We start from the raw sequence: 11,769 nt of genomic DNA, 5'->3' as shown, positions 1-11,769 counted from the left end.
AAACGAGCCCCCAACCACCTAAACGAGCCCCCAACCACCTGATTCTCAATGTCAACTGTTAGGGAAATTTTATCTTACTATTTGGATTTATGTTTGACACAGACACTGAAATGTCACTATACTGACATATGGTCATTAAATCCACAGCTCCAGAACCACTCACTGACTGTTGAACAACGTTAGGATTCCTACAGGAAAGATCTTTTTAAGAAAACCGCTTTAAAATGAGTCTAAAACAAAGCACAACCACAAGCTTCCTCCGTCTCACACATCTCACCCTGCTGAGGTGATGAAGCGCGGTCGCTGCAGCTCCACACTCTGCACCAGCAGCCTGGGCTCCACAGTTCGTATCTCCACGTATCGAGGAAGCACTGCGATGATGTAGGGGGGCTGGTGCTCTGTGAACAGAAAAAGATGCTGCTGCAGCTCAGCTCCAGGTGGATGAAGCCTTTTTTTTTAAAGTCTTTTCTAAAGCAGAAAGTCTCTGAGTACAGCGAAGATGATCAGACAGAACACAGACGATGGTGAGAATCTCAGAGCTCGTCATGTTTCTAAGAACTCTGAGGTTGCTTCTGTAGAGGTCAGAGAGAAGTCTGGCTTAGATAACCTCCAGGACCTTCAGAATTTAAAGTTTGGGTTCATCTTTATCCAACATTCTGCTGCTGCGTTGATATCAAAGCTTCTGCTCTCTGCACACTAGAAAAGAAGGGAAACTGGATGTTTGATCTTCTGCATGAAACCCGCGGTTCCTCCTGCTCACTTCTGCTTTCTACGGAGCCCAGAAACATCTGGGCTGCAGCTGTGATCAAACCTGTTACCATGACAACACGTGATCCAAACAGAACTTCATCTCAGCTCATAAACCTACAAAGACTAAAAACCAGAAAAGATGAAGAAAACTGGAACTCAAGAGTTTTAAACACTTCACTGTTTCCTTCATGTGAACAGACCTGATGTCAGTTTACCAATAAAGGTCAAAGTTCATGATCCAACAGTCAGACTTCAGCATCTTCAGACAGGAGTCGCTGAAGATGCTGAAGCTTTTTGCTGAAAATGGTGACGCAATTTACTTTAATCGCTGAAGGGATTTACTGAAAATAGCCATTTGCAAAATGTTGAATTTCCTTTAAGACTGGAAACTTTGTTGAAGAAAGCTGAAGTTGACCTAAATCTGTAAACATTTTGTAGTAAAATTGCTTAAAAATATCTAATACATGACAATTTTGCAAAAATATTTAGTGTGTTGCTTGAATGTGAGCTAAACTCCAAATTAGCCCAAAAAACCTTAGATGTCAAATTAGCCAAAAAAAGCTAACTCGTTGTTTAAATACTAACTAAACTCCAAAATATTCTAAAGTTCCTCTGTAAACTAAATTAGCCAAAAACGTTAGCATGTTGCTAAAAAAGAAACTAAACACTAAATTAGCCTATAAAAGCCTCAATTGGTAGCAAATTAGCCAAAAATGTTAGCATGTTGCTTAAATATTAGCTAAACTCCAAAATAGTCTAAAATTCCTCAATAACTAAATAAGTCAAACATATTAGCATGCTGCTAAAATAGAAGCTAAACTCTAAATTAGCATAAAAAACCCCAGAAGATAAATTAACTAAAAAGTTAGCATGTTGCTAAAATATTAGCTAAAATCTGTTTTTTTATTACTATAAAATCTTAAAAACATTGCCCATGAAGATATTTAAAGGTTTGTTGCTAATCAACTTACATTTTATTGCATTTGAAGACTTTCATGTTAATTTCCTGTGAGGCACATTTTGCCATAAATACTGGTAGTAATGTCCTGAACGTTTTGATACCAAAATTGCAGAAATCACTGAAAGTGTGATTGAGTTTTTATGTGCCAAAACGTTCGGAGAGGAGCAGGAGAATCAGTATAGTCTGAATGCTGACTCACCATTCTCACTATAGTAACGCTCACAACTTTGTTCAACTTTACTACACTCTGACTCCATGTAATACAAAGTAACAACTAATTGACTATTAAACTAGTTGTCAACTATTTTAATTAGTCGACTAATCGTGGAAGCCCTAATGAGAACTTTGGTTGCGGCGCCGTCACTCACCCATGGCGATGGGGATATCCGTCCAGTTTAAGGCGCACTTCTGCGTGCAAACTCCTTCCTCATTCAGGACCACAGTGAGGTCATCCTGGCCCACAGCCACTTTCCCATCAGCCAGTGGGGCGACCAGAGGCTCCAGCTGTTTCCCAGTGGGGAAAAGCTCCTTGATGGAGCCTCTGCCATCCAGCTGGTCGACAGGAGACAGTATGGAGCAAATATTATTTGAGACCCAAATTAACCATTTTGTAAAAAAATGTTGGTGTTTGGCCAAAAAAAAAGTTAAATGTCCAAAACTTTCAGCTATTCTAAAATAAACATAATTATTTGCAGCTTTAAATGTTTTATTTTTTAGGTTTCAAAACTTATTTCAGTTCAACTCTTTTTTTTTTTTCAAATCTGAAAATTTCAGTTTCAAAACTTTTAGCCCCCTTGTGCAAGATAGGGCGGGACTAACACATAGGACCAATCAGAATCAATGAGGGTGGTAACTTCAGCCCCGGTGCATTCACTGACTCTGAGAACTGGGATAATTACTGTCAGAAAATGACTGTTTAGTCTGTACTATCATAGTCTGAAGTTGTCCCAAGACGGGTATAAAAAACAGAGTTTTATCAGGTCCAAAATGTCATTCTAGCCCCTTCAAAGCAGCATCTTGTAGTGTTACATACAGACATTGAAATGTTTTATTTGGGATTCAATATCTATGGCCCTGATTTGGCTCCATAAGACAGCAGGAGTCCAAAATGATCCGTCTGAACCAACAGCACAAACTTCAAGACAGAAATGTACTTTTGGTACACAAATGATACTATCTGCACCGGAGGATTGGTGTGTCCCATGTACCCGGATGAGGTAATAGTCCCGTTTGAAGCCGACACAAATAGAGTTTTCACACCACGCCATGGATTTGGGAATGTCCGGAACTCCCAAGTCTCCCTAGAAGATGAAGCCAGGCATTAGAACTCCCCAGCACAGGAGGGTCCTGCTTCAGAAGGATCTGCTCTGACCTGCAGCTCGTGGAACTCCCGGTCCTTCCAGTAGAAAAGCTGGAGTTTCTTCTTGACCGCCACGCACATTTTGAGCTGCTCCTCCCCCGAGGCGGCGAGCTGAAAGAGCAACAGACACGGAGCTGCTCAACCAGAGGCAACCTTCAACCAGCAACTCTGTCAGAAACAGTCTTCAGATCAACCTTCATTACAGGCTGGAGGAAAAGTTAAAAAAGTAAACCTCTATTTAAATGGAAAAATGAAAGGCAGAACGTCTGAAACATTTCTGCCCCGTGATGTCACCTAAACAGACACCAGATAATCTGATCACACAATCTGATCACATAATCTGAATATAGACCATTTAGATTGTTCGGATCTGTGGTGCTTTAGGACAGAGGTCTGCAACCTGCAGCTCCAGATCCACATGTGTCTCTTTTATCTCTCTATTGTGGCTCTTTGGTCAAACATTAAATAAGTCATGGAGACTGCTGACCCAGTCATGTCGACTGTTGGAGTCAGCAGCTCCCTGTTAATGGCTGTCTAGTACAAAAGTACCTAAAGAAAACAAATAAACAAAGCCTGAAAACTAAGACTACCAAGATCCAAACCAAAATAACAAAACCCAGCAGTGATGTTTATAAGAAATTGGACTAAAGCTAACTAGCTGGCTGTCATTCAGGATTACATCTCTGAGTCATGAGCTGAGTGTGGAGGCCGTGAGGTCAAAGGACCGACCTGCAGGTCACAGGTGAACAGCGTGGCTCCTCTGGCTTTGGACACCACGGTGATCTGCTGGAACGTCAGGAGGTCATGAACGTGGATGTTGTTTTCTGCAGGAGAGAGTTGTTGACAAAACAGAGTATAGATCATTTCTAATCTTTTGTTTCTGAATGATGATGGAGAACCACCACAAATGAAGCTGTGAAGGCAGAGAGCTTACCCAGAAGACTGACCAGGATTTTGTACTGAGAGACCACATACAGCTGGAAGGATCATGAAGATAGAGTCAGTTTGCTCAGGTTGGAAAATTCAAAAATTCTAAACATTGAAGGTAAAAAAATGTGTTCCAAAGTGAACACTGTACTTGTGTACCTGCTGGATCTTCTTTGAGAAGTTTTTATTGGACTTCTCCAAAGTGACTTCAAAGCGGTTGGTTCCTAAGGAAAAGAGAGAAGTGTCTTCTGTTAAAGCTGGTGAGACACCAGGAGCACACAGACGGGCGTCCTACCGGCATCTTTCTTTATCCGGTACAGAAGGAGATGTCCTGGTTTTGTTCCTACGAGCAGCCAGTCCTCTGAGGAAACACAAACCCACTCAAACTGGACCAGAACCACCAGAACCCCCTCCACAACAAATATTTGATGGCTGGTCTTCAGAGCTTAGACACAAAATGTTTCTGAAGGAATGTTAAACTGGATCTGTTTTAAATATCGCTGAAAAGATTGTTAAATATATTCACAAGTTACTTCTTAAATGAACTTGAATGTTTTCATTAGTGCTGCCTCAAACGATGGTTTTAATAGTCGACTAATCACCGATCAATTTTTTCAGATTAGTCGACTAATCGGGTCATGGAACAAACTGAATGTAGAGCACACATCATAACTATAATTAGCTTTAAACTAACTGAAAACTAGGTATAAAGCATTACCTAAAATAATGCTAGTGTGAATGCTGTAAGCTGAATTTGGGGACTGAAGATGCTGAAATTGATAGCTGAAAACGCTGAAGCTGATAGCCAGCTAAAATATTAGCAAAATGGCAAATTATCCTAATTAACTGAAAAAACCCAATTTAGACAAAATAGCTAGCATGTAGCTGAAATATTAGCTATCCTCAAAAATAACCTAAACAAAAAAGCCTAAATTAGTTAAAATAGCTAGCATGTAACTGAAATATTAGATAAACTCAAAAGTAGCCTAAATAATTGAGAAAAAAAACCTAAATTAGCCAAAATAGCTATCTAGCTGAAATATTAGCTACACTCCTAAATAGCCTAAAAAATCTTAATAAATGGCAAAATAGTCCAAAAAGCTAGCATAATGCCATTATAACTTTCAAATTTACTACACTCTGACTTTATATAATATAAAGTAACGACTAATCGACTATTAATTTAGTCGTCGACTATTTTAATAGTTTAGGTGACCCTAGTTTTCAGTTTCACGTGTTTTAGAGCAGGGATTGATTTAAAATCACAATTATTGACTTTAAAAATAATTACTTTTCAGATTTTTATTTAGAAAACCAACTTAGTTTGACTATGAAAATAGTTTACGGCCTTCAATTAAGGTAACTTCATTAGAAGTAGAAATTTCTACACTGAAAAGAACAAAAAAACAACAACACATATTTAGGTTTGGTTTTTTTATACTTCACCAGTTATTTTTAAACCGGTTCTGTGTCTCATAATTCAGGAAGCGAGATATCAGAAAGTTTATGGAGGAGTCAGACTGTCCGGTCCGGGATTCGAACCCCTGACCTGAGAATCAGAATAAACAAAGCCTCAAAGCCCCGTGGGGCTGACTCACCCCAGGCGGCGAGGCAGTCGATCTGCAGGGGGAGTTTTTCCAGAATGGGCAGGGACTCATAGGCGTCATGCATCCTGAAGTCAACAGGACCCCCCCGCCCGCTTCCCGTGGATCAGTCACAGTGGTCCTCCACAGCAAACGCCCATTCACAAAAACACCCGAACTCTGCGTCAATTCCCCGAAGTTTCTCTTCTGTTTTTGAAGGAAATAAAGCTAATCGTTAGCTACTAGCTCAGTTAGCAACAGCGATGACGCAGGAATGAAAGCAACCTAAAGTAATCCGCCATTTTGTCGAGAAAACATCCTTTCTGCGAAAAAAACCCAAACGGGCAGAAAAAACTACCAATCCGAGGAGAAATTTACAGTTTGTGCTCACTTCTCCGTACTTCCTGAATGCGCCTGCGCGGAGCAGGGAACACCTGACAGGCACGTGACCGTCTGAGCGATCACGAGGAACTCATTAAAGGCACAGAAGCCTCATTTAAAAAGGCTTTAAGGTCAAGTTGGACTCTAATTTATTCCTTAGATCAAAATACCTAGTTTTCTGCTGTGAAAACTGAAAAAGAAAAGACAGGAGAACATAAAAACGAATACGTTAAAAGAGAAAAGGAGGAGAAAAACACAAGAAAACATCTAGAGAGCTTGTCAGAAATCAAAAGGTAAAACCTTACCCTAACAATTCTCTTGAATTTTATTTTACTCTTAAGTCTAATCAGGAATATGTACAGTTTTTGAGTGGCAGAGGCTCATATTTGGATAACTACATATTTGGCTAACTATAAACCTGGGTCCCCAAATTTTTCAGGCCACGGACTGGTCCGAAGTTTAAGCTTCCGGTTTAGGAAAATCTGTTTTCAAAATAAAATTCCACTACAAAAAATTTTGTTTAAAACATTCTAAAAATGTCACTATGTATTTTTCATAGTGATGATGAAGATTCAATGAAACAAAGTTGTTCTTTATTTGATAACATTCGATAAAAGAAACATTAGAATGTCTTTTTTTAACAGTCAATCCAGGTTCAGATTATCTTTCAGGGCAAAAATATTGATCATATTTTGTCTTTGCATAAATCCTCATTCATTTGGTATTTTTTCAACACAGAGGAACATTTTCTGCGCTAAAGTGTCTGAACCTAATCCAGCCTTGCTGTAGGAATATTCCCAAATGTATTTTACATGTTTCCACAAATCAGCAATTTTATTTGATTGAATTTTCCTTCTTCATGGAATCTTTGTGGCTGTTTTAAACTTTATGATGAAGATTTTCCCTTCAACATCAAAGTGGAGGTTAACAATCGGATGCTAGTAAACAAATAGATCCATAGATCTTAGTTTTCCTCGTCCGAGCTGCTATCTGTTTCAAAACTGTACAGCATTCTGGCTCCAATACTGCTCGCCATTTTTGTTGCACCAGTAGTGTTATGTTTGGGTTGTGAGGAGATATAAGCCAAGTCGTGATGGGAAGGGGGCACAGACTTATTCTGCACCAATAGTCCCACCCACAACTCAGAGGTAAATTTCTGATAAACTAATACTGCTCTGCAGAAACTATGTCCTTGAAACAACACAGGTTTGTAACCATGACCCTTAAATGTGCATTCTGGGAAAATATAAACACAAGAGCCAGATGGAATCAAAACGTATTAGAATCCTTAAATTTTGATTGGGGGCTAATTTAACTAATATACATATATCTTTACTGAGTTATAAAAATGTATTAAAAAAGCTAAGACCAAACAGCTACCTCTCCATATATTTATAGTTATGGATCCAAACAAATCATCCGCAAAAGGTAAATAAAAACCTTTGACAAGTTTTATTGGCAGAACATATTTAATCATCATCATCATGATTCTACACAGGACAACTCAAACCAACATCAAATAAAATAAATTATTTTCAACAATTTTCCTATTTTAATATAAATAAATGCAGAATCATGAAAGCCCAACAAAATAAATTAGGATGTAAATTTTCTCTAAAGATCGGGCGCCGGGTCACACCTGTAACTGGAGGAATCCACACTAACAAGTTTGATTTTACTTGCAATCAGTGTTCAGGTTTGGAAATAGATTTAGACTGTAATTTTTAGGAAGCAGCGACCATGTTTTGGGCTGGTTCTGTATGTAGACCTCAGAGAAAGATCCGGTCTTAATCAGCAGATACACTCGGTGGTTCAGACGGCTGAGCGTTTACAGTGTCGTCTCCTGAATTCCTAAAGATTCTGTTTAAACCACTTCATTAAATATAAATTTGTCTGTTTAACAACCTGCTTTGTTGATAAGGGAAACACTTTCACAAAAGTAAAGTTTTAAACTGATTTTTTATATTAAAGATGAAAAAAAACATTTTTTTCCCTTTTAAAAATAATGTAAAAAATGCTTCTTAATAAAAATTAATCCGTGGATTTCATGGATGCAGATGAAATAAACCCAACTTCACATAAAGACACACTTCTGGAACCAAATCCGCTTTAAAACATGGTTGAATAAAAGAACAAAACGGTAAGGATTTATTCTGGGAAACACTTTCTTCGACGCACAAAGATATCTTAATAATCTTATGCCTTAGTCACAACTGCCCTCACAGGTGGATACGGGCTGAACGGGGCCCACAGGTGAACCAGAGGATCCTTTGTAGAGATCAACAGAATTTCTTTTTTGTTGATGTCTATAAATGTGGCTTTAAAAGTGTTGTCTGTTGGTCATTGCCAAATTTTTGATCAATTAAAATAGTTTATTTCTTGAAAATATAGTCTAAAACCGTCTATGTGCTGCCCCCTACAGGTCAAATCGAGGTATTACAGTTAAATTTCGTGATTGGTCAAACCATTTAAGTTTCAGAAATCTCAAGTCATGAGCTGCAGCTCCGGTAATTACAACAGTCCTGCTCCCAAGCCCCACCCCTCTGGCTGGATTTTCAAATTCAGGGTGGGGGCGGAGTCAACCTCCAACTTCCCTGTTTGGTCACCCTTTAAGGTCATAGATCAGTTGGTGAACCCATAGAGCAAAAGTGTTCATACACATTTTCTACGGGCATGCTGTGAGCGACAGGTTATAGCAAACACTAAAACATGGAAGGGCGACGTTATTGACTGTATATGAGAACTGGACTGAGTGAACCTGCCCCCCAGCGTTCCAAACAGGAAGTACCTGCTGGTTTCAAGAAGCCAAAATCCCATAGACTTCTATAGAGCAATAAACATGTATTACTCAGTGATTATAGTAGTGAGAATTAACGTTCTTTCTCTGATACTTTTCACCAAACATCATCTGGATATACTCATTTTTTTATATTTTTTTCCTTACTGTAAGTTATAAACTGACCAATCAGATGCCTCAGTGAGAGCATGTGATGTCCACTCTCCCCCACCTCAAACGTTTGATTGACAGATTCTCCAGAGCCGCTGTTTTCTGAAGGGGTGTGACTTTCCAACAAGCTCACTTGTGATTGGTGACAGCAGTTGCCACAGAAACGTGACTCAGACCAGTCACTCTCGTCTGGCTTCAACATGCTGACATCTGTATTGTGGAACAATGACTTCTGAATTGACTGTGTTTTGCTGGAGCGAGAGGTAAGGCATTTTCTTTGAGCGATGTCACACTGGCTCTGTCCATGTCTATGTATACAGTTAATGGGTGAAGTGGTTGAGATGCACGTGTGGCGAACAGACTGCCCCCATCAGAAGTGTGTACCTTCAGATTATTATAACTATCATATAGTAGATTATTGATGTATTTCTAAACAAATATGTTTAAATGTGTAAACTCAAAATTTAATTGAATCAAAATGTGTTTAGTGGATCGAAAGAATCGAAAAAAATCATGGATCGAATCGATTTGGGAAACTATTATCAATACTCAGCCCTACTATTATCTTTAGGAATCCTTCACGATACACTTATGCATGGTGATGGTACGGTCCATTTTCATGGCGTCTCTTGAGGTGGCCACATACGTGCGCTCCCCCTACCTACGACCCTCCATGCAGCACCTATACGGCTTAAGCCCTGAGCGTGCATGTGACTAAGGCATGAGAGGCAGTTTCTCTGTGAGGTCACGTCTGGGCGGAGCTTGCGTTTGTGGGACGGGCTGAATCTTTTCCAGCAGGTTAGTGGTTCCTCTGGTTTGGGTTACTAACATGTGCCTCTCGTCGGTCTGCAGCGTCACTGCTCGTCCAGAGCCAGCTGATGGCTTTCATCCTCATCGCTCACAGGAAACCGCTCAGACGGCCTTTAACCTGAATCATAGCTGTGCTTCATCTGTCTGCTAAAGAAACGCTGCAAAAAACACAAACAAAAAAAGCTGTTTTCCTCGCTGAGGCCTTCTGACCATGAATCCCTCAGAACCAGTGACGAAGCAAAAAGTGGTTTGGGCTCATCCCGATGTCCTCTGGTCTACTCCATTTTAGACCTCTCCATCTTGGTTTTCAGGATTTCCTGGAGAAGAAGTGGAGGTGAGTACACAGAAGTTTGAATGGGACAGAAACCTGGAAGAGGGTCTTACCTCTTCCTCATCCAGCATGGCAGGAAGAGCTCTGTGGAGAAAAGAACGTCACAGTCTTTGACTCAGTCACTGCATCATCTGAGGCTTCGCTAAAACCTCCAAATCTGGATCCTGGGTACTTACACGTCAGCCACAGATATGGGGAGGTTCTCCTCCACCCACTTCAGGTCCTCATCCTGACGGAAAGAGAGTTTTTCAAACAGGACGGAGCATTAAAATAGCAAAGATGTGAGGAGGAGAGGACAGGTGAGTCACCTCTTTACTCAGCAGCTTCTGGGAGCCATTAGTGTCGGGTTTAGAGCCTCGCATCTTCATTCCCTCTGAAACCAAACAAACACTCCCTCAATACGCTGTCATCAACGCTCTAGCATCTTCTAATCCAGAGCCGGTTCCAGGAGTAGAGTCTGCTCTGCTCTGGAATCAGGGTTTGAACCCACTGAAGAACAGCCGAGTGTGTCTGTGTTTATGTGCTAGTGTCAACATGAGTGTGTGTACATTGTGTTAGTTAAGGGTGTAACGGATCACAAAACACACGGCTCAGAACGTGTCACAGTTTAACGGTCACGGTTCAGATCACTTTTTGAATCAGTTAAAAGTAAAAAAAATAAAAACAGGAAAAAAACAAAAAGATAAAATTACTTTTTTGAAAAGCTTTAAAGCATATTTGAGAAAACATATAGAAAATACTTCAAAGCATAAATATTAGGGCGGAGTTAATAAAATCAATTAATCAATTGGAATTGATTTGAGCTTAATTGATCAAAAATCGATTCATAAAAATATAAATCTATTTAGCACATAAAGCTAAAGTCTGCTAGCCTGATGCTGTTTAATGGACCTAAAGTCGACCTAAACATTCATTGCTGCTAAATAAACATGTTTTAAGGAAATATTTTCTAAAGTAACAATTTGTGGTCTAAAACATTGTTTTTTCCTCATACTTTCTTCTTCTGGAATGAGAAGAATGCTGCTTGTTTGATTATGAAGGTAATTATGATGTTATTCTTTTAATCTGTGCTAATGCTAATGCTAGCATTAGCTTTGGCTATGAGACGTGGAGCTGCAGAAGATCTTTTCTCACCAGTTAAAGGTTTTCTCACATATTCATTGAAAACAGATCAAAAGTCAGACAATTCCAGCGTGTCTGACATTAAAGTCAAACTTATTCCTGTTGTAATGTTTTCTACTGCGGTCAGTGAGCTGCTGTTAGCTCAGCCGTTTTGTTTTGTGCTGATCGCATTTAAAATATGTGCAAATAACATCAGCCAAAATATAACCTGTTAGAATAAAATCTGCTCAAATGAAAGGTCGATATTTTCAGTAAAACCTCAAATACTGAAGGATTATTCAAACTTGTATTTAGATTTTTGAACGATCTAAGACAGAAAATGAAAATACAGTTCAGCAGAACATTCATTAAATAAATATTGTACATTTTTCTGTTGAAATTGATATGGTTATCTGTTATTACTTATGTAAAATTGTGTCAAACAGTGTTCAGCTGTTAGCTTTGCCGTTCTAAATGTGATCATTTTCGGTCTTGTCGCTATTTTGTTTGACGTCACCGTGAAAAGGTTGGGGAAATTTGAAATGCAAAGGGGGAGGGGATACTTTTTTTTTTTTTAACTTGTCCTGTCCAACAGCTGAGCCAACAGATGTGGGCTGA

General features: G+C 39.3%; 2 protein-coding genes across 4 annotated transcripts in view; both read right to left on the bottom strand.

Annotated features, from left to right (window-relative positions):
- Positions 1–6,284, bottom strand: part of vps39 (VPS39 subunit of HOPS complex) — a 12,254-nt gene extending 5,970 nt beyond the window's left edge. Inside the window, exons 1-10 of one of the 3 annotated variants that reach the window (XM_024268613.2) lie at positions 6,268–6,284; positions 5,597–5,788; positions 4,294–4,359; positions 4,158–4,222; positions 4,006–4,048; positions 3,801–3,895; positions 3,084–3,182; positions 2,920–3,012; positions 2,080–2,263; positions 278–398 (exon numbers count right to left, since the gene is read on the bottom strand). In XM_024268613.2, the coding sequence (XP_024124381.1) occupies positions 278–398; positions 2,080–2,263; positions 2,920–3,012; positions 3,084–3,182; positions 3,801–3,895; positions 4,006–4,048; positions 4,158–4,222; positions 4,294–4,359; positions 5,597–5,669 (839 nt within the window). In that variant the 5' untranslated portion in view covers positions 5,670–5,788; positions 6,268–6,284. Of the gene's footprint in view, positions 1–277; positions 399–2,079; positions 2,264–2,919; positions 3,013–3,083; positions 3,183–3,800; positions 3,896–4,005; positions 4,049–4,157; positions 4,223–4,293; positions 4,360–5,596; positions 6,059–6,267 lie in introns of those variants that run through there. The other 2 variants (XM_024268595.2, XM_024268623.2) reach the window with 2 other exon arrangements.
- A 1,111-nt stretch (positions 6,285–7,395) lies between these two features.
- LOC112144198 (transmembrane protein 87A) overlaps positions 7,396–11,769 on the bottom strand; it is a 23,363-nt gene continuing 18,989 nt past the window's right edge. Inside the window, exons 17-20 of the mRNA XM_024268564.2 lie at positions 10,359–10,423; positions 10,227–10,279; positions 10,104–10,134; positions 7,396–10,036 (exon numbers count right to left, since the gene is read on the bottom strand). Coding sequence (XP_024124332.1) covers positions 9,995–10,036; positions 10,104–10,134; positions 10,227–10,279; positions 10,359–10,423 — 191 coding nt within the window. The 3' untranslated portion in view covers positions 7,396–9,994. The remainder of the gene's footprint in view (positions 10,037–10,103; positions 10,135–10,226; positions 10,280–10,358; positions 10,424–11,769) is intronic.

The sequence above is a fragment of the Oryzias melastigma genome, linkage group LG22 (assembly GCF_002922805.2).
Source record: "Oryzias melastigma strain HK-1 linkage group LG22, ASM292280v2, whole genome shotgun sequence".
Classification (NCBI taxonomy): Eukaryota; Metazoa; Chordata; class Actinopteri; order Beloniformes; family Adrianichthyidae; genus Oryzias; species Oryzias melastigma.
This window is presented reverse-complemented; position numbering and strand designations above follow the sequence as displayed.